Here is a 21,016-nt window from a genome sequence, read left to right as displayed (position 1 = left end):
AGCACTTAGCCACATACTCCACTACATCTCTCTTCATCCCCGGCCACCGATACAACGATTTCACATCCTGATACATCTTCGTGGTGCCTGGATGCAAAGAGTAAGGTGTAGTATGAGATTCATCCAGAATCTCTCGCCTCAAAGCAATGTCTAACGGAACACATATCCGCCCCTTATACTGCAGCAACCCTAAATCTGACACTGCATAATCTCTAGATGCTCCAGCCAAAACATCCTCTCTGATCTTGATCAGCTATGAATCACTCAACTGACCCTCCTTGATTCTCTCCAACAATGTAGACTGTAGCGTAATATTGGCCAACTGGCCCACCAGCAACTCTATACCAGCTCTGGTCATGTCATCAACTAACTCTCTGGCTATCAGCCTCATACCATAAATCTGTCCCGGACCCTTCCGGCTTAAAGCATCAGCTACCACGTTGGCTTTTCCTGGATGATACAGAAGCTCACAGTCATAATCTTTTACTAACTCTAGCCAACGCATTTGTCTCATATTCAGGTCTTTCTGAGTGAAGAAGTATTTCAGGTTCTTGTGGCCTATATAGATTTCACACTTCTCTCCATAAAGATAATGCCTCCATATCTTTAAAGCAAAGACCATAGCCGCCCACTCTAGATCATGAGTGGGATATCTCTTTTCATACTCCTTCAACTGACGAGAAGCATAAGCAATTACTTTCTCTTATTGCATCAGAACACAGCCCAAGCCCTGATGAGAAGCATCACAATAAATCACAAACTTCTCCTGATCTGTCGGAAGACTCAGAATCGAAGGTGTAATCAATCTCTGCTTCAGTTCCTGGAAGATGTTCTCACATTTATCTGACCACACAAATTTCTGACTCTTGCGTGTCAGCTCAGTCAATGCAGTAGCAATCTTTGAGAACCCTTCCACGAAACATCTATAATAACCTGCCAATCCAAGGAAACTTCTAACCTCAAAAGCATTCTTTGGCCTTGGCCAATCTCTGACCGCTTCAATCTTCGCTAGATCTACCTTAATCCCCTCCTTACTGACAATATGCCCAAGAAAGGATATCTAAGATAACCAGAACTCACATTTCTTGAACTTTGCAAACAATCTGTGTTCCCTCAATCTCTGTAGAACCAACCTCAGATGCTGCTCATGGTCTGACTCAAACTGAGAATATACCAGAATATCATCAATGAAGACGATCACAAACTGGTCCAGATAATCCTTGAACACTCTGTTCATCAGATCCATAAAAGTAGCAGGGGCATTAGTCAATCCAAATGACATAACTAAGAACTCATAATGCCCATACCTGGTACGAAAAGCAGTCTTCGGTATATCTCCCTCCTTGACCCTCAACTTATGATAACCAGAACGAAGGTCGATCTTTGATAATACCTTCTTACCTTGCAACTGATCAAACAAATCATATATCCTTGGTAAAGGATACTTGTTCTTAATTGTTAGCTTATTCAGTTCTCTGTAATCAATGCACATCCTCAAAGAACCATCTTTTTTCTTTACAAACAGAACTGGTGCACCCCAAGGTGAGAAACTAGGTCTGATGAAACCCAAATCTAACAGCTCTTGCAACTGTACTTTTAATTCTTTTAACTCAGCTGGGGCCATTCTGTATGGTGCTCTAGACACTGGCTCCGTCCGTGGTGCCAATTCTGTCATGAACTCAATTTCTCTGTGCGATGGCAACCCTGGCAAATCTTCTGGAAACACATCTAGAAATTCACAAACAAGTCTGGTCTCAGTGGAACGACCTGAATGGTATCAACCACACTGGCCAAGAATCCAATGCAACCTCCTTACAATAGATCCCTTGCCCTCAATACATAAATAATAGGTATACGAGGTCCATGCACAGTACCAAAAAATACAAAAGGATCCTCACCTTTAGGCTCAAAGGTGACCATCTTCCTTCTGCAATCAATGGTTGCCCCATACTTTGCCAACCAATCCATACCCCATATCATATCGAAGTCAGTCATAACCAACTCTATCAAATCTAATGACAACTCTCTGCCCTCCACTGTCACTGGCAAAGATCTGACCCACCTCCTGGATACCACTAACTCCCCAGTGGGTAACAAAGTTCAAAACCCCACAGCATAAAAATCACAGGGTCTACACAGTCTATCAATAATACTACTAGCAACAATAGAATGTGTAGCACCAGAAGCAATCAAAACATTATAAGGGGTTCCAGCACTAAGAAGCTGACCTGTAACTACTGAGGGAGAAGCCTCATCTTTTGCTTGTGTCAATGTGAACACTTGAGCTGGGGCCGAGCTGTCCGCTTTCCTGGGTTCTTCTTTTCTTGCCTTAGGGCAATCCTTTCTAAGATGACCCACTGCTCCACATGAGAAGCAGGCCCTTGCCCTACACTCTCCCAAATGACGCCTCTTGCATCTAGGGCATTCAGGATAAGACTTCCAGACTTCACTACCACCTAGACGACCCATTAATACACCACAGGGCCGCCTATCAGAACCTGGAACTGGGAAGGTGTCAGGAACCTTCCTCTTCTGCTCACTGGGGCCTACACCCCTACCAGAACCCACAAATGGAGCACCTGTCCTCCTGAACTCCTTTCTGGCCGCACTGTCTCACCAGATCTTGTTCTCTGCACTCTCAGTTGTGAGTGCCTTCTCAACCACCTGTGCAGAGGTAGTAACCCCAGCCACAGTGGTAATGCGTACATCACGGGCTAATTTGGGCTGTAGCCCCTGAAGAAATCTCTCTCTTCTGGTCCCATCAATAGGCACCAGTTCCATGGAAAATGTAACGCCCTGGCTACCCCAGAACAGTTACGGTGAACGATGGACCGGAAATTTGATTCATTGCCTGAGTCCTTTGGTCAAAAACGTGCTCTAAGTGTAATTAACGGGTTAAGGCATAAAACCAATGAAAAGGAAATGGAGATTTTATTACAAACCGCTCTGCGGAGCTAAACAAAACATTTACAAGTGGTTCTCAGTACAAAATGGTCATTACAGTTTTAAATTTACAACCCCGCCGACCTAAGCGGCAAAAATAGGGTAAACCCCCTAGTTCCTCTGAGAACACCCTGACCGTGGCAGTCAAGCGGCCGCATATGTACACACCACCACATCAGCTCTCCACTCAAGGCTAGGTGAGCTTTTCTTTCCCTTTACCTGCACCACATAGCACCCATGAGCCAAGGCCCAGCAAGAAAACATAACACTTTATATAAACATTATCAAATGATTATCGTTATAATCACACTGAGCATAAAGCTTTCAACAAGCAAATGAATCATCACATGATTTTAGCGGGAGAGTGGCTGTTGAGTAAGCCACTAGCCTCCAAGCTCTCTTTGTTCATCGACCCTCAGGGTCGGTCAGGCATTAATGCTCCTTGAGTCATTCAATGCTAATAATCGATTAGATCCAATCTTACTAACTTGCGTGACACACGCCAAAGCCGTCCTGACTAATAAGTCAGCTCATCGTGACCAATGCCCAATACCACTGCCGAACCTGACTAATAAGTCACAGCTTCACAGTGATACTAGCACTCTTGTCAAACCTGACTAATAAGTCAGGGCCATGCACAAATGAGCAACATATGCTAAGCATTCCATATATAATCCATGTCCATATTCTCACATTCAACATGCCTCAGGAATATCCACGCATGTCACACTTGGGGTGCAGTTTTCTTACCTCTGGTCCGAGCAAGAACAAATAAAAGAATGACCCTGAGAACGATCAACCTTTTGGTCCTTTAGCGGTTACCTGGTCATAACCAAATCATGGGATTCCATCAATAAAATGAATAATAAAAGGTTCCCAAACCAAAACCTAACCTCCGGGACCTCAAACACTACTCAACTGGGTAGTAGGTTCAATCCCGAGGCCTTAGGCTTGCATCCCCGAGCCAAAACACTCTCTTTGGCCAAAAATGCCTTAAGGGTCGCAGCCCTCCTTGGCCATGCCACGGCCCGCCCCTCAAACAGAGGCGGCTAAACCCAGCAGCTCCCAAGGGCCGCGGCACACCCTGGCCATGCCGCGGCGCAACGCCCATTTCAGCCAAAACCCCTATTTTTCTTCTTTTGCGTTTTCCCTTGAAACCAACCTTTCAAACCCAATTTAAACACCACCCAAACCTCTCTCAAACACTCATTAACACCCCTAAACAACACTCAAAACTCTCCCTCATCATAACCCAAGGCAACCCCTTAAAACCTCCATCAATTCCAACAATCCTCCATAAAACACAAACTGAAACTTATATTTAAAACAGGGCAAAACCAGAAAAGTTATGATCAAAGCTTACCTTAAACTTAGTATTGAACCCTCTCCAATGGTTGAACCAAAACCACAACCTTAGCCCCTTGATTTCCTAGCTTAGCTCCACACTTAAGCTCAAAACTCCAAAGAAGAGAACTATGGAGAAGATTGTACGGGAAGAAGAAGATGAAGCAAACTCTGTTTTGGGTTCTATTTCATAGCCATCCATACATCATATATATCCATAACACAAAAGACCATTATACCCCTAGGTATAATAAAGCTCCTAAAGTCAACTCAAGGGCATTTTTGACATTTTCCACCTACACCGTTAATGATAATTAACGCTTCTCAATTCCCGCTAATCTCAAAATTCTCAAACACCAATATTTCACATCCTATTACCCTTTAATGCCCGGCAACACTCTAATCATTAAAAGCACCCCGAGACTCACCCCGAGCCCCGAGCTTAAGCCCGTTATGACCAAATCGATAATTAACATTCCTTGATCGTCTCATGCAAAATAGCTCGAACAAACCCACATTATAATGTGGTCTCAAATTATATCACCAACATGTGAAGAAATAATCAATTTACCCTCAACGGGTCAAATTACCATCACACCCCTATATAAAGAAATATGGACACATATGCATGCATTTCACGTCATATCATAATATAATCAACATATGCATACATTTAATCAATTAATAACATAATTAAGCAAGTACGACCCTCCCGGCCTACTGTTCACGCCGTTAAATACATCGGAGAATTCGGGGCATTACAGAAAATTTCTCCAACGATCAAACTTTAAGGCATACTCAGTGACTGACAAACTTCCCTGAAATAGCCTAATGAATTCCTCAGCCTTTGCCGCCCTGATGGCATCATTATAATATTTCTCATTGAATAGAGTCTGAAACTCTTCCCAACTCAGGGCATTAACATTTCTGGTATGGGTAATAACCTCCCACCAAATTCGGGCATCCTCCCGAATCATATAAGTGGCACAAGCCACCCTCTCATTACCAGTCACCCTCATGAAGTCCAGGATGGTGGTAATCATACTCATCCACTGCTCTACCTTGGCAGGATCTGCACTGCCTTTAAAAACTGGAGGTTGTTACTTCCTGAACCTTTCATAGAGAGGTTCCCATTTATTACCAACCTCAGGCAGCTGCTCTGATGCTGGCACCGACACAGGAGGTGCCTCTGATACACTGGCCACTGCAGATGCTTGCTGTTGTCTCAAGAGATGAAGTTCTTCTCCCTGTCTCAACACTATAGCATGCAGATCATTAAACAACTGCTGCCAATTTGCAGGAGCTAGCTATGGAATCTGTCCTTGGTTATTCTCTTGACCCTGACTGTTATTATTCTGGCCTTGATCACTCTGGCCAGCTGACATATCTGTCTGCCCTGGATTCATTCTTATCACTGATACCTTGTTGAAACAATGATCAATACGGCCAGTCAGGTAGTAATAACTAAACCTCTTACTGCCTTACGGTCCAAGAACAAGCAGACAATTATCCTATTCCACAGTCATACAATTATACAAGCAGATACATGTTTATAGCATTTAGCAATTAGCATGTATCACATAATAGTTCACAATCAACAATACTGATAAGTATGTTCCAGAAATTTTAGTACTATTTAGCACACGGTTGCTGAGAATGTATTATTCAGGGCACAGGTTTAACATGGTGTCTCATGTATACAGGTAAATCATATATACTATATTTAAGCAGTTATACATATAACTACATAAATAGTTACCAAACCATGAGTCGAGCTTAACTTCAGTGATCTGTGTACATGCCCAACCAGTCTACAGGAACCCTAACCTTGGCACGCTCTGATACCAAGTTGTAACGCCCTGGTAAACCCAGAACAGTTACGGTGAACCGGAAATTTAACTCGCTACCCGAGTTCTTTGGTTAAAAACGTGCTTGTAGGTATTATTAACAAGCTAAGGTGGAAAACCAAACAAAAAGAAAGGATATATTTTATTTAATACATAAAACTGTTCATGGGCCCATCAAAAATATTTACAAGTTATTTACAACTCAAAATGGTCAATACTGTTTAAATTTACAACCCGCCGACCTAAGCAGCAAAAATAGGATAAACCCCCTGGTTCCTCTGAGAACTCCTTGGTCGTGATGGTCAAGCGGTCGCATATGTACACAGCATCACCTAAGCTCTCCACTCAAGGCTGGGTGAGCTTTTCTTTCCCTTTACCTGCACCACATAACACCCATGAGCCAAAGCCTAGCAAGAAAAACACAATATAGCATGAATATAATATCAACCATGATCATAATAATCATTCAGGACTTTCAGTCCAAAACAGAAGTGTGACAATTGAAAAGTCACTAAGATGGGTTCCGTTCCCATCAACCATGTGACGATAGGGTCACCAGGGCTTTACAAATAAGTGATCCTTCCACTAGCTTATCAAGAGAGGTGCTCGATGAACTGGTCACCAATATAACCTATCGCATGACCATAGAGTCATAACTGTGGGATTCCGCTCCCTAGCCATGTGACAAGCAGTCACCTAGGCCTTAGGCCCTGGCTTTGAGTAACTAGTCCTAGACTAGTCAAGCGCTTATAATTCTCATCGACCTTAGGGTCGGTCCAGCATTAATGCTCCTAGAGTCATTCAACGCTGATATCGATTAGATCCAATCTTTTATCGACCCTGCGTTCACAACGCTTATGCCGTTTCTGACTCTCAGGTCACTAATACGCGACCAGTGCCGATTCTGAATAATCAGTGCCATACACAAGTAAACAAACTCTACTGGTATTTAATATGCAATCAATGTCCACATTTAGTAACCAACAGACCTCAACAACAACCACGCATGTCATATACACAGGGTACAGTTTTCTTACCTCTAGTTCAAGCGAGAAATAGAACAAGAACGACTCTTGAGAACAATCGACCTTTTGATTCCTTAACGGTTACCTAATTATAACTAATTATAACCTCCATTAATGAAAATCAACAATGAAAGGGTCTTGACCTAACCCCACTCTCGAGACCTCGAAACGTACCCACACAGTGAGTAGATTCGATCCCGGGCCTTAAGGATTGAAACCCCGAGCCAAAAACCCTTAAAAACACTCAAAACAGGATTCTGAAGGAACAGAGTAGCGCTACAGCACTGCTCACTAGCGCCCCAGCACTATTCTCATAACCCTAAACCGCCCAACACAACACTGGGTAGCGCTATAGCGCCCCCTAATGGGCGCTGTAGCGATACACCCAGCTAGATCCTCCCCTGAAACCTCTTCCTTTGACTCCTTCATTTCCAACTCGATTCCAATGCTTCCAAACCTCATTTTTGGTTCCAAATGAACCCAAAAATCATCCCCACAAAACCTAAGCATCACAACCAAAAGAACCCTAGCCAAAAACTCCCAACAAAACCAATCGTCCAACCTATAAATCTCAACTGAAAACCAAAGCTAAAACAGAGCAAACCAGGAATTTTAATGGCTAGAAACTTACCTCAAGTTCAGTTTATGATGCTCTTCAATGGTGGAACACACTCCCAAGCTCTCGAGACTTACTTCCCAAGCTTGAATCCTATGTTTGGCTCAAAAATCCAAAGAGAAAATGAGGAAAAACAGGTACGGGAGAAGGCTTTGTTCTATGCTCTGTTTTCTCTTCCTTCTACAGCCTTCAATGGCTTAATACTATCCTAGGGGTGAAAAGACCAAAATACCCCTAGGTAAAATAAACATTTCTAAAGGCTCCCAAGGGCAAAATCGACATTTTTCACCTATTTCGTTAATCATAATTAACGCTCTCCAATTCCCGCTATTATCAACATTCTCAAACACCAATAATTCATATCCCGTTACCTTTTAATTCCCGGCAAGGCTCTAATCATTAAAATCACCCCGAGACTCACCCCGACCTTCGAGCTTAATCCAGTTATGACTAAACCGCTAATTAATATTCAAAGATCGTCTCATGCTGAATAGCCCGAACAAATCCACATTATAATGTGGTCTCAACAATATGTCACCGACATGCATACAAATATACAATTACGCTCTCAACAGGCCAATTTACCAAAACACCCCTGAAATGAAATGTGGACCCACATGCATGCATTTAACATCATATTATAATATAATTCACATAAACATGCATATAATCATTTAATGGCATAATTAAACAATTATGGCCCTCCTGGCCTACTAATCCAGCCATTAAACCGCATTAAGGATTTTGGGGCATTACAGTGCGTAGCTCAGCAAATTAAATAATTAGACGACCATTAAGATCAGATAATTAAATTACAAAAGAGCTCTGAGAGTAAATGGTAGAGCATTTAAATGAATGTTAGAACTTTCGGAGCAAAAGAAGAAAGAGGAGAATGAAGGGTAAGTAGAGTTGGACACGTGGACCAATCAGGATAAGTGTGTTTACCTTACCCTTTATTATTTTTCTATAAATAGATAATGGAGAGACCACATTTGGGACCACCGGGCTTTAATCCAGTTAAAGTTTGTGAGGATTGAGGACTGAGAGTAGGAATTTTGTGCTGGTTTAAGCATCGGAGTGTCTTTTGCAGGTACACTTCTTATGTTTTTTCTACTCATTCCATGGAAAAACGCATTTAAGTCAATGAAATGCGTAAACTAAAAGTGATCAGCATCAACGATCAGTGATCTGAAGTTCATAAATGCAGAAGATTCATGTGGAAGATTTTGACCGAAACACTTAATGGATTTATTCTTGTTTTAGATAATTTTTAATTCTAATTCATAAAATTTGAAGTTGATTATGGAATTATTTATTGTTTTCTAAACGTTAAAATAGCTATTATCAAGGCCATTTCAATATCCCATTGAGACGTATGGGACGTTTACAGAGACAATATGTTACCAAATGAGTTCATTAATTCCAGAGAGGTTTTGGGAATCAAATATTGACGAGAAAAGGCTCGACACTTGGAGCTCGAATTGAAGGGTTCTCTTCACTTGATGCAATTAGCTTCTCTAAGCTTATATCTACTGATTTGGTTGGAAGTTGGAAGATGATACGAAGTTGATAAACCAGAGTTTGAATGGTCTCACATTTACAGGCTCAGCCTCCTCGTGCGATCACATATGATATTTTTTCCAGGTTTTGGCCATATCAATAATAATTAATTATTTGCTCAACTTGTAGACGTCATGTCATGTAACTATCTAACCATTTATCAAAGTTCTTTTTCTGGTAATAATATAGGTCCACAATTATGTGGTCATCCTAATCCGCCCGTGATTGGTGTCTCGCCTGACTTTTTGGAATAAATTTTTGTATCTCTCAACTTCAATAAAATAAAGAAGAAGGCATAAAAACAAATTTAGAAAGAAGAAAAGATGCGTACGTACTTCTTGTACCTTCGTTTCTACCTTTTGGAAACTGCTCCTTTCACACAATATAAATATATATATATATTCTTTTGAGATGGTATTTTTTTTTTATATTGGAGTTAGGTAAGGGGAGATTTCCTCTAGGTTATGTCCATTGCCTGCACAATCTATTGATTCGTAACTTTTATATCTCTCTAATTCAATAAAACAAAGTAGAGGCATATAAAAACAAATTTAGAAAAAAGAAAAGATGTGTACGTACTCCTTGTAGCTTCATTTCCACATGCGGCTATGTATTATAGAATGGAACAGAATAAGATTTAAAATTAATAAAAATAAATTGTTAGAAATTTATTCTTTTTTTTTTTTTTTTGTATTGAAATAACACATTTTTTTATGAAATAGTAATTTTACTAAAATGATGGAATCATTATATTGGAATGATATTCCTCCAAACAAACAAAAAAAAATCAATGAATACAATGAATTCTTTTCCTTTTCCACTAACCAAACGGACCGGCTCTGGAGATATTTTTTTTTAATTGGGGGTGGGAAAGGAGAGATTGTGATTATTTTGTTAAGATTTATGAAATTTAGATGTGCAAAAAATTTGGAATTAAATTCTATATATATATATATATATAAAGAGAGCATCAAGTAGATGATATGACACTCTAAAAACTTTTCAAATCATTCTATTTATTTTCTTTAATCTAATTTTTTTATTCATTTTATAGATTATAATAATAATAAATGTAATTTTTTTAAATTTAAATAAGATATTATTATTTAAATATAGATAAATTATCAAACTACTCTATTTATTTTCTCATTTAATCTAATTTTTTATTCATTTTATAAATTATAATAATAATAAATATAATTTTTGAAATTTAAATAAGATATTATTATTTAAACATAGATAAATATATATTTGTAAATCTATATATATTCTAATATATATATATAGATTCTTTATTAATCTCATATATTCCTCCACTCTAATTTCTTTTTCTTTTTTTCTCTTCTTCTCTCTAAATTCTTTCAATTTTAGTTTTTAATGAATTCCAATTTATATCTCTAAATTTGATTGATTTACATGTTAATGATAACACATTCCTACAATCTTCTCGGGTCTTGGGTATTTATTAAATTATTAACGTTTGTTAATTTGTAAAGTTTAGGTATTTATTCAATTATTAATGTTTGTTAATCTTTAAAGTTTTTATTTTAAATTATTGATCTTGATATTTTAACATCTTCATCTTATTTTTCTATCATCTTTTAGATGCTATCGGATGTTTATGTTGTGTGAGTGATATTGAGATTGTTGGAGGTGGTTGGGAAAAAATAGACATCAAAGTTTCAACAAATTCGTAAGTATAAGTTAATCAATAAATCTTCAAATAGATTTTGTAGCATCATTAATCGAAAGATTTTCCACTATCTCCAATGGTGTTGAAGCTATTGCGAGTTCTCACATATTTATATTTATATTTTATTTAATTACTATTACTATTTAAAATTAATAAAAAAAAATAGTGTGATAAGCCAATTGAAGCTTTATTTAGAAAAAACATAAATAATACATATAAAGTTCGTCGTCAAATATATTTTAAATGGCAATGTCAAAATTGGAAAATGTCACATGTTTTTTTTAAATAAAAGGAGAATTCAAGTCAAAATCTCTAATCTATTTCTAATTTTTCTACATTTTTTATTTTATTTGTGATTATTAAATAATTAAAACCAAAATATCTAAAATCATTAATAATGGCAATGCCTCTTCCGAAATTTTTTTAATATTTATTAATAACTAATTTTCTAATAATTATTATAATAAATCAACCATATATAAATTCATATTTATCTTGAAGATTTTTCAATTCATGATAATTTTTTTATTGTTTCATATTTCAAATTCAAAATAAATAATCATATATAATTGACATTTATTTAAAAAAAAATCATCTTTATTTATCTTTTTATTGTTTTGACATTTCAAATTTAAAATAAAAATATTTTTATTTATATTTAAATACAATATTTAGAAATAACTAATCTTTTAATAATTATAATAATAAATTAATCGTATATAAATTGACATTTATCTTCGAGATTTATTGTTTTAATATTTCAAATTTACAACCAAAATATCTTAACAATTAAAAATATCAACATGTATACACGTGATATTAAATTTGATTAAGAACATTATTAATTAAATTAATAAAAATATTTATTTTAAAAAATGAATAATTGTGCAAAAGGTCATGTTTTATAATTTTATACCTTAAAAATATAAAAATCTTAAAAAATTTATATAATAAACAAAAAAAACAATGCAAAGCGTATAAAATAATATTAATATTAAATAAAAGCACATGTACAACAAGTAGTTTGAATTTTATTTTTGGCACTTTAATTATTTAGAACTTCTCAAAAACTTATAGGAGGCTCGCTATATAATTAATATTATCATGAAGAAAAAAATTACGGTCAAGACGTCCTTACACATCAATATAAGGAGCATGTTGTACGGGTAGAGTGAAAAAAAATCTCTTACAATCTCCTAAAAAATATTTAAAAATATATATTTTTTAATCATTACAAAAAACTGTAATTTCTAATTATTTAAATAACTAAAAGAAATTATGGCAGAAAAAGTTTGTATGTTCCAAATATTTCCCTTCTAACACTTAGGTGGCGTTTGGTTACAAAATAAAAATAGAATGGTAATGGTAATGGTAATAGGAATGAATGGAATTTTTTTTATTTTGTTTGGTAGAGATTTTGGAATGAGTGACTAAATAATGATTAATATGTTTGATATACTATGGAATGGAATGAAATTAACATTATTTTCACCAAATTACCCTTACTCTTATAATAAATAATTTTTTTATCAAATTACTATTATTTTGTAAAGTAAGTTTTTATTATATACCAAAATACTATTTTTTATTTGAATTTAACTTTTATTTGACTAAATTACCCTTATATACAAATTAAACAAATAAATAATAATAAAATTCTAATTATTAATACTCAATATACAAAAAATTTATAGAAAGAAATAATGTTATTATTACTTAAAAAAATGTGCTTAATTGAATGGATTTCTTTTATTAATATAAATATGTTATAAATTTATTGAATTTTATTATATTTTGATTATTAAAAAAATAAAATTATACTTTCTTAATATAATAAAATAGCAAATAATCATTACACAAAAAATAACAATAAAAAATGTTAGTTGTCTAGTGTTTATAATTTTTTTTGTATGTAGATAACGAAAATTCTTAGTTTTATCGGTTTTTTATTTTTTAAAGGTTAACTTTAACTTAATATTCTTATATTTAACAGAATATATTCTTATATTTAACAGTAGTTTGTAAACCATTAAACTTAAATAAAATAAAATAAAATAAATAATTAAAAAAAATTAAAGTAGGATATATTTTTAGATATTTTATAATGATAATTATTTAAAAATAATATATAATTAAACAAATTAAAATAGGATATTTTTTAGATATTTTACAATGATAATTATTTTAAAATAATAAATAATTAAATAAATTAAAATATGATATTATTTAAAAATAATAAAATCATACATTTTATAACTTCAATAAAATTTAATTAAACTTAAACTCACTTATTATAATAATATTATATTAAACATATAATATAATCTATTGTGAATTAACAACAAATTTTTTTTTTTAAAATTAGTAAGAAACTTAAATTTAAAATTCATGTATAATATTTAATATTATATTAAATATATAATATAATTTATTGTTGTCACATCCAAATTCAATAACTAAAACAAACATAAACTTAAACAAAAATAAATAAATTATTTAATTAAAATAGATATTTATTTCAAATTTATATGACATTAATATAAATTTGATAAAAATAATTAATAAATTATATAAAAAAAACTAAACAAAGTGCTTATTACACGCTATTTGTATCTATATATGGTACAAATATATATTATAATATTTTTTTTATCAAACCATATATATATATATATGTGTGTGTGTATTAATGTACGTTTTGGAGAGAGGCATGTATGGTACAACAAAAATTGTGGTGGAAAGGAAACTTTTCAAGTCATTTAATTTAGTAAACCCAAATGACTAGTTTAATGGAATTAGAATTCATACTGGAAAAGTCATTCCAATGATAAAATCCAAACCAAACATTTGAACGGGTCATCTTTAGGAATAACAATTCAATTCCTATACTCATTCATGCAAACCAAAAATTCACTTACATATATGATGGGAACGAGTTGAAGAAATTAGAGAGTAGAGCTATAGCTGGAAAACATCAATATGGAGCTTGACACCTATGACTTCTTGAGTTACTTACTGTATCTCATTCTCATCATTTGGATATCAATTCAAGTCTTCGACTTATTATTTTCATACACCAAAACTAAGAAGAAGCATCTTCCACCAGGGCCAAGACCATTTCCTATAATTGGGAACCTCTTGGAACTTGGTCACAATCCCCATAAATCTTTAGCCAAGCTTTCCCACATTCATGGCCCAATCATGTGTTTGCAACTAGGCCGAATAACGACAGTAGTAGTTTCTTCGGCAGACATGGCCAAACAAGTCCTCCAAACTCACGACCACCTCTTCTCCAACCGAACCATCCCAGACTCACTCCGAGCCTGCGACCATCAAATGCACAGCATGGCATGGCTTCCGGTCTCTCCTAGCTGGAGAAACCTTAGAAAAATATGCAACAACCACTTGTTTTCGGTTAAAGCTCTCGACGCTAACCAGAATCTAAGGCACCAGAAGGTACAAGAGCTCTTAGCTGGTGTCCGTACAATGGCGGAAGCAGGAGAGGCAGTGGCTATTGGCACAGCTGGTTTTACAACTTCTCTGAACTTGTTATCGACCACTTTTTTCTCCTTCGACTGGGAGGGTCTCGCCCCTTCCGACACGGCCATAGATCTCAAGGAGACTGTTTGGAATATCTTTGAGGCTGCAGGTAAGCCTAACTTGGCTGACTATTTTCCGGTTCTTCAGAAGATTGACCCTCTCGGCATAAGGAGAAGCATGGCTTTTCATTTCCGGAAAATGATTGATTTTTTCGACTGTGTGATCAGTCAAAGACTAAAACTCAGAGAAACGAGTGGTAGTAGTAGTCCTGCAGAAGAAGAACAAGAGAATAATATGTTGGATACTCTTCTCAATTACATGGCCAGTAAAGAGAACAGAGAAAATCAGCTTCTTGACAAAACGACCATTGAACATCTCTTACTGGTGCGTATATTAATTGCTCTCTAGCTTCCTCTCTCTTCTATATGTTGTTATTGATATTAATTTTATTTGATTTGATTTATAAATATTTTCTTTCACAAAAGCTCAAACTAGAGCTTCATCATTAACTCATAATTAATACATGTTATTTAAATTTACAAACAATAAAATTCTCATTAATTTGAAGCTTTATTAAAAATATCACGATGAGTTAATATTTTTTTTTGGCTAAGATTATTTTATTTTATTTAAAATATAACGTACCTTGAATGACCCTCCATATAGTATTAATTTCTGATTACCAGTAATTTTAGAGATTTACATAAATTATATTACTATAATGCTATGCTAGAAATAGAAAACTTACAAATAAGTCAAAGTTTGAACGACTCCTAAGTTTTTTTTTTTTTTTTTTAAAAAAAAGTGTTTGAACATTAGAATAAATTAAATAAGAAATTACACTCTGCTTAGCTTAAATTAATTTTAAAATGAAATCATAATGATCGTTTCTAAAATAAAACATCTCCTTTTCAATTTGTAATGAGAGTCATTCAATGAGAAAAGTTAGTTATATTATACTAATTAACCAGTAATTGTACAAGGAAAGTTTTGAGAGATCATCATATATTTAATCGGCTAATTAATTAGATAAATATGAAACTAACTATATATTATTACTACAGGATCTATTTGCAGCGGGCACTGATACAACTTCGTCGACATTAGAGTGGTCAATGACTGAGCTACTCAAGAACCCAGAAGCCATGTCCAAAGCCCAAGTAGAGCTCAAACAAGTCATTGGGAAGGGAAACCAAGTGAAAGAATCCGACATAACAAGACTCCCTTACTTACAAGCCATTATCAAAGAGACCTTTCGTTTGCACCCACCAGTTCCATTACTGCTGCCCCGCAGAGCTGAAATCGATGTCGAGGTCTGCGGTTATGTAGTTCCGAAAGGAGCACAAGTCCTAGTCAACGTATGGGCCGTTTCCAGAGACCCCAATATATGGGACAATCCCAATGAGTTCATTCCAGAGAGATTTTTGGAGTCAAATATTGACGTGAAAGGCCGACACTTTGAGCTCACTCCGTTCGGCGGTGGACGAAGAATATGCCCGGGTTTGCCTTTGGCCATTCGAATGGTTCACTTGATGTTAGGTTCTCTAATCCACTCTTTTGATTGGAAGTTGGAAGATGGAGTTGACCTAGAGACTTTGAACATGGATGAAAAGTTTGGTCTCACTTTACAGAAGGCTCGGCCTTTGAGAGCTCTTCCTATACCAACTGTTTCCATGTAATTTTATCATCGTGATCACGGTGGCTACATATGAATATCAAATGGTATTTTACATTTTAAAGTGCTCACATCACACTATATGATTGATTAATAATAGTCTATAATACTTACTAAATTAAAATATGTGGTACATATTTAATTACACCAAGTCACTTTAATTATTTTTATTGTGGTGTTAGATATGACAGGTGTTCTTAACAATATATATGAGTATATAGTCCAGTTTGGCCTTATCAATAAATAATTATTTACTCACACCTCATTGTTAGATAGATGCATAACAATTCTAATGGGGAATAAACAGATTGTTACATAAAATTTAGATGATCGAATATGTGTACCTCAAACTATTGTTATTGACAATCTCGATCTATGAGCTTTAGATCTACAAAAGAAAAAAGAGAAATTAGAACGAGTACACGAGCTTTATAGCTCTCACTAACTCTTTTAGATGGAGTTACTGAAAGACTAAAAATGACCAGTGAGCTTGGGGACCGGTACCCTATATTTATAAAGTGAGACATTCCATTAGAGTCTCTGCCACAGATTCAGATATTCTCTCAATCATTTGGGTATGTGATATATGGGTGAGACCACATTATTATGTGGATATATTTGAGCTATTCGGCATGAGACGATCTTAGGAAGCAAGTTAGCGGTTTTGTCATAACGGGGTTAATTGCTGGGCTCGGGGTGTGCCTAGGGGTAATTTGATGCTTAGTACATTACCGAGGATGAGCGGGTAATGGGAAATGATTTGATAATTATTTTAGGATATTGGGAGTAACAGGAATTTGAGGATGTTAATTATGATTAACGGTGTAGGTGAAAATGACGAAATCACTCTTGGTGGCTTTGAGGGATTAGGATGGCCCTAGGGGCATTTTTGTCATTTAGGCCATTAGATAGACTTGACTAAGCCAAGGGAAACTGTAGAAGGAACCAAGGCAGCAATCAGAAACAGAGCTTCTCTCTCGATCACCTTCTCTTTCTCTCACTCGGTTTGGATTTTGAAGCTAAGTTAGAGAGTTCAAGCTTGAGGATTAAGACTTGGAGTCTAAGATTGAGTTTCAGCAAGTGAAAGGATTCAATTTATAGCTGAGGTGAGTTTTCACTTTTGTTTGTGACTAGTTTTACTCTGTTTTTAAGGTTACTTTTTAAGCTTGGAAGTTTGATTATGGAGTTGAGTATTTGATGGTGTTTTAGGTGTGATGAAGCTTGGGTTTTATTGCTAGATGGGTGGTTATGTTATGTTGGGATTTGGTTTTGATATTGGGATTGTTGGGTGGTGTTTTTGGCTAAGTTTGAATTAAGGAAAATGTAGGAGAGTTGGGTTCGCGTCCCCTATTTTTGGTTGAAGTAGTTGCGACTTTGGTCATAGTCAGTTCAAACACATAAACCCAGTCCACTTGCAACCATGTTGATCAAAATGACTAAGTTTCATGACTTGACACAGTTGACACGCAAGAACTTGAAGTTTGTTTGGTCTAACAGAAGTGAGAACAGATTTTTAGGAGTTGAAGCAGCGATTAATTACTGCTCTAGTGTTGAGTCTTCCTTCAAAGCAGGAAAAATGTGTGGTCTATTGTGATGCTTCAAGAAAGGGGTTAGTGTAATGCCCCAAAGTTCCTAATAAGGCTTAGTGAATTGGTTAGGGTGCAATGGGAGCATTATTAAAATATTATATGATTTAATTGAATATATATATGTGATAATGTGAATTGCATGAATTATATTATAATATGATTGGTTATGCATGCTTAAGTGTATTAGATGTGCGTAAATACCCGCTTTTAATTAAAGGGCCATATTTGTAATTTTGGCATGCTGAGTGCATAATTGTGATATGACTGAAACCACATTATTATGTGGATATATTTGTGATATTCGGCAGGATTCAATCCTTTTGAGCGAAGTAGCGATAAAGTCACAACGGGGATTAATACTCGGCTCGGGGTGAGCCAAAGGGTATTTTGGTAATTTAGTGAGTTACCAGGACTCATTGGAGTATGAGTCGTATTTGGGTAAATTGGTGGAATTAATTGGGAATTGTAAGTGTAATTGGAGGTTTAGTGGGGAATCGATGTCAAATGACCTTTTTGCCCATGAGGACTTTGAAGAAAGGCTTATTAGGCATGAGAATTGTGGTCTTTTGGCCTTATGTAGCTAAGACTCAGATGAGTCTCAAGCTTCCTTTGAAAATTCACGTTTCAACCTTTAGTTCTCTCTCTCTCTCTCTCTCTCTCTCTCTCTATTTTGTTTCAGGAGAAGAACTTGGAAGCTTTGAGCCCAAGGTGATATAGGTGGGGAAATCCAGGCTTGTGATTGGGGAATTAGAAGCTGTTAAGAGTAATAGCAACTAGGGGATTCGAATTTGTTTCAAGGAACCAAGAGGTAATCCAATTCATTAAATTTTAACTTTCTTTTTTATGCTTTTGGAGAATTCTTTGAATTTTGGTGTTGAGTGTGTTTTAGAGGTTCGGGGTTGTAGGTTTTTGTGTATCTGTGTTGCTAGGACCATTATAATGGTCACTTCTATGTAAAAATGTGTTTTGGGATGGATTTGGGGCAGTTGTAATTTTAGAAAATCGCTAGTTTTCTGGGTTTGCAGGGTAGCACCACGGCGCTTGGTTTGAGCACCGTGGCCCGCTGGAACATCTTCAAGGTTGGGGGTTGCCTCAGATCGCCTTAGCACCGCGGCTCAAAATGGGAGAAAAATCTTGGTGGGCTCTCTGCCTACTCAGGCGCCGCGGCCCTTAGTGGTGGCCGTCGCAACGCAAATTAACTAAGAATTTATGCAGGCCCCTCGACCTAGTGTGGGGTCGCAGCGCAGTTGGGAGGCACCGCAGCTCTAAATGGGAAATTTTCAATATGAGGTTTTGGGTCATGGGAACCCAACTCTAAGGGCTCGGGAATGGTTCTACTACCCGATTTAATAGAATTCAAGGTCACAGACTTGGTCCAAAAGCTTTTATTAGTTCGATTCTTGATGAATATTTCTCGTTATGGTTGTGACTAGGGTGTACCACAAGGCTCGGGAGGAAAGGATCGCACTCAGGGTCGTTATATTCGCGTGCTCGGGACTTGAGGTGAGAAAATTGCACCTGGTCTGAGATTAGGGCTTGAGCCCTGGTTATGGAACATGGTTATAACCATGCTTGAAATGTTTGATTAAACATGATTGAATTGCATGGTGTGTATCTGTATTAAGTGATAGACACTTATTTGTTTGTATCTAATATAAAAGCTCGGCTTATAAGCCATGGTCGGCAATAGTGTGCGGAACGCAGGCCATTGTGGCTGGGCCAATATAAAAGCTCGGCTTATAAGTCACGGTCAACAATAGCGTGTGGAATGCAGGCTGTTATGGCTGGGCCAACCCGGAAGCGTGATATACTCTTGCACAACTCTATAGCCGCTTGGAACATAGAGCATGGTCCATGCTTGATCGACTCTATAGTCGTTTCCAAAGGGAATAGTGTGATGGGAACCTGTTTGGCTCCATGGCCGCTTAAATTGATTGAATGCATGCCTAAGCATTGGTTATAACTACTAAGCATGCTATTTATGATATGTAGTCTGTTGAATAACTGTTTATGAGCATGATTATGTTTTCCTGCTGAGCCTTGGCTCACGGATGCTATGTGGTGCAGGTAAGGGCAAAGAGAAGTTGGACCAGCCATGAGTTGGAGAGCTTCAAGGGCGGAGTGTACATACGTGGCCTACTCGACCACCACGACCAAGATTACTAGCTGGAACTAGGGTTGAACCCTAATTTTTCCGCCTAGGCTGACATTTTGTATTCCTTTTGTATTTGTATCAGTTTATAAACTCTTTTTGGGATCCCATGTACAAACTTAAACCTTTTTAATGAAATGGTTACTGTTTGACCAAAAATTTTAATACATAATCCATGAGTTAGTTTTAATTACACTTTTAAGTCCAAATGACTCGTTTAGCGAGTAAAACACTATTTAGATACACAGAGTGTAACGGTCTTAGATTAGTAGGATGTTACAGTTAAGTTGTGTGCTGATGCAAGCCGGTAAAGTTATTGCTTATGCCTCAAGACAGTTAAAGGAGTATGAGCAGCGATACCCTTCTCATGACTTAGAGTTGGCAGCAGTGGTGTTCGCCTTGAAGGTGTGGTGACATTATCTATATAGGAAAAAGTGTGAGATCTACACCGACCATAAAAGTTTGAAGTATTTTTTCACACAGAAGGATTTAAATATGAGATAGAGGCGTTGGCTGGAGTTGGTGAAGGATTATGACTGTGAAATTCTTTTTCATCAAGGAAAGGCTAACATAGTGGCAGATGCCTTGAGTCGGAGGGGTCCGGGACAGTTATTCAGTTCAAAGAAGATATCAAGAGAGTTAGGAAAGGCTAACATAGTAGCAGATGCCTTGGTGGGCCAGTTAGCCAACATTACTTTACAGTCTACACTCCTAGAGAGGATAAAGGAGGGCCAGATGAGTGACTCTCAATTGATGAAGCAAAGAGAGGACGTCCTAGCTGGAGTGGCTAAGGACTTTACTGTTTCCAAGATGGGCCTGTTGAGATATAAGGATCGGATTTGTGTTCCAATGGATGTTGGTATTAGATGAGAGATTTTGGACAAGTATCATAGCACTCCATACTCGCTGCATCCAGATACCATGAAGATGTATCAAGGTCTGAAATCTTTGATTGGTGGCCTGGAATGAAGAATGGTGTTATTGAGTATGTGGCTAAGTGTCTAACTTGTCAGCAAGTGAAAGTTGAACACG

General features: G+C 36.3%; 1 protein-coding gene across 1 annotated transcript; it reads left to right on the top strand.

Moving 5' to 3' along the window:
• Positions 1–13,900: 13,900 nt before the first annotated feature.
• On the top strand, positions 13,901–16,300 carry LOC133822346 (geraniol 8-hydroxylase-like). The gene is made up of 2 exons (XM_062254644.1): positions 13,901–14,952; positions 15,633–16,300. The coding sequence occupies exons 1-2, from the start codon at positions 14,008–14,010 to the stop codon at positions 16,245–16,247; spliced, it is 1,560 nt and encodes a 519-aa protein (XP_062110628.1). The 5' UTR covers positions 13,901–14,007; the 3' UTR covers positions 16,248–16,300.
• The last annotated feature ends 4,716 nt before the right edge of the window (positions 16,301–21,016 follow it).

Source organism: Humulus lupulus, chromosome 3 (genome assembly GCF_963169125.1).
Source record: "Humulus lupulus chromosome 3, drHumLupu1.1, whole genome shotgun sequence".
NCBI classification, from domain to species: Eukaryota; Viridiplantae; Streptophyta; class Magnoliopsida; order Rosales; family Cannabaceae; genus Humulus; species Humulus lupulus.
Note: the sequence above shows the minus strand (reverse complement) of the source record. Positions and strands in the feature narration are given on the sequence as shown.

Coding starts and splice junctions, on each gene's coding strand:
- LOC133822346 (XM_062254644.1), top strand. CDS start 14,008: ATGGAGCTTGACACCTATGACTTCTTGAGTTACTTACTGTATCTCATT. Junction 14,953..15,632: donor CCATTGAACATCTCTTACTG/GTGCGTATATTA, acceptor TTATTACTACAG/GATCTATTTGCAGCGGGCAC.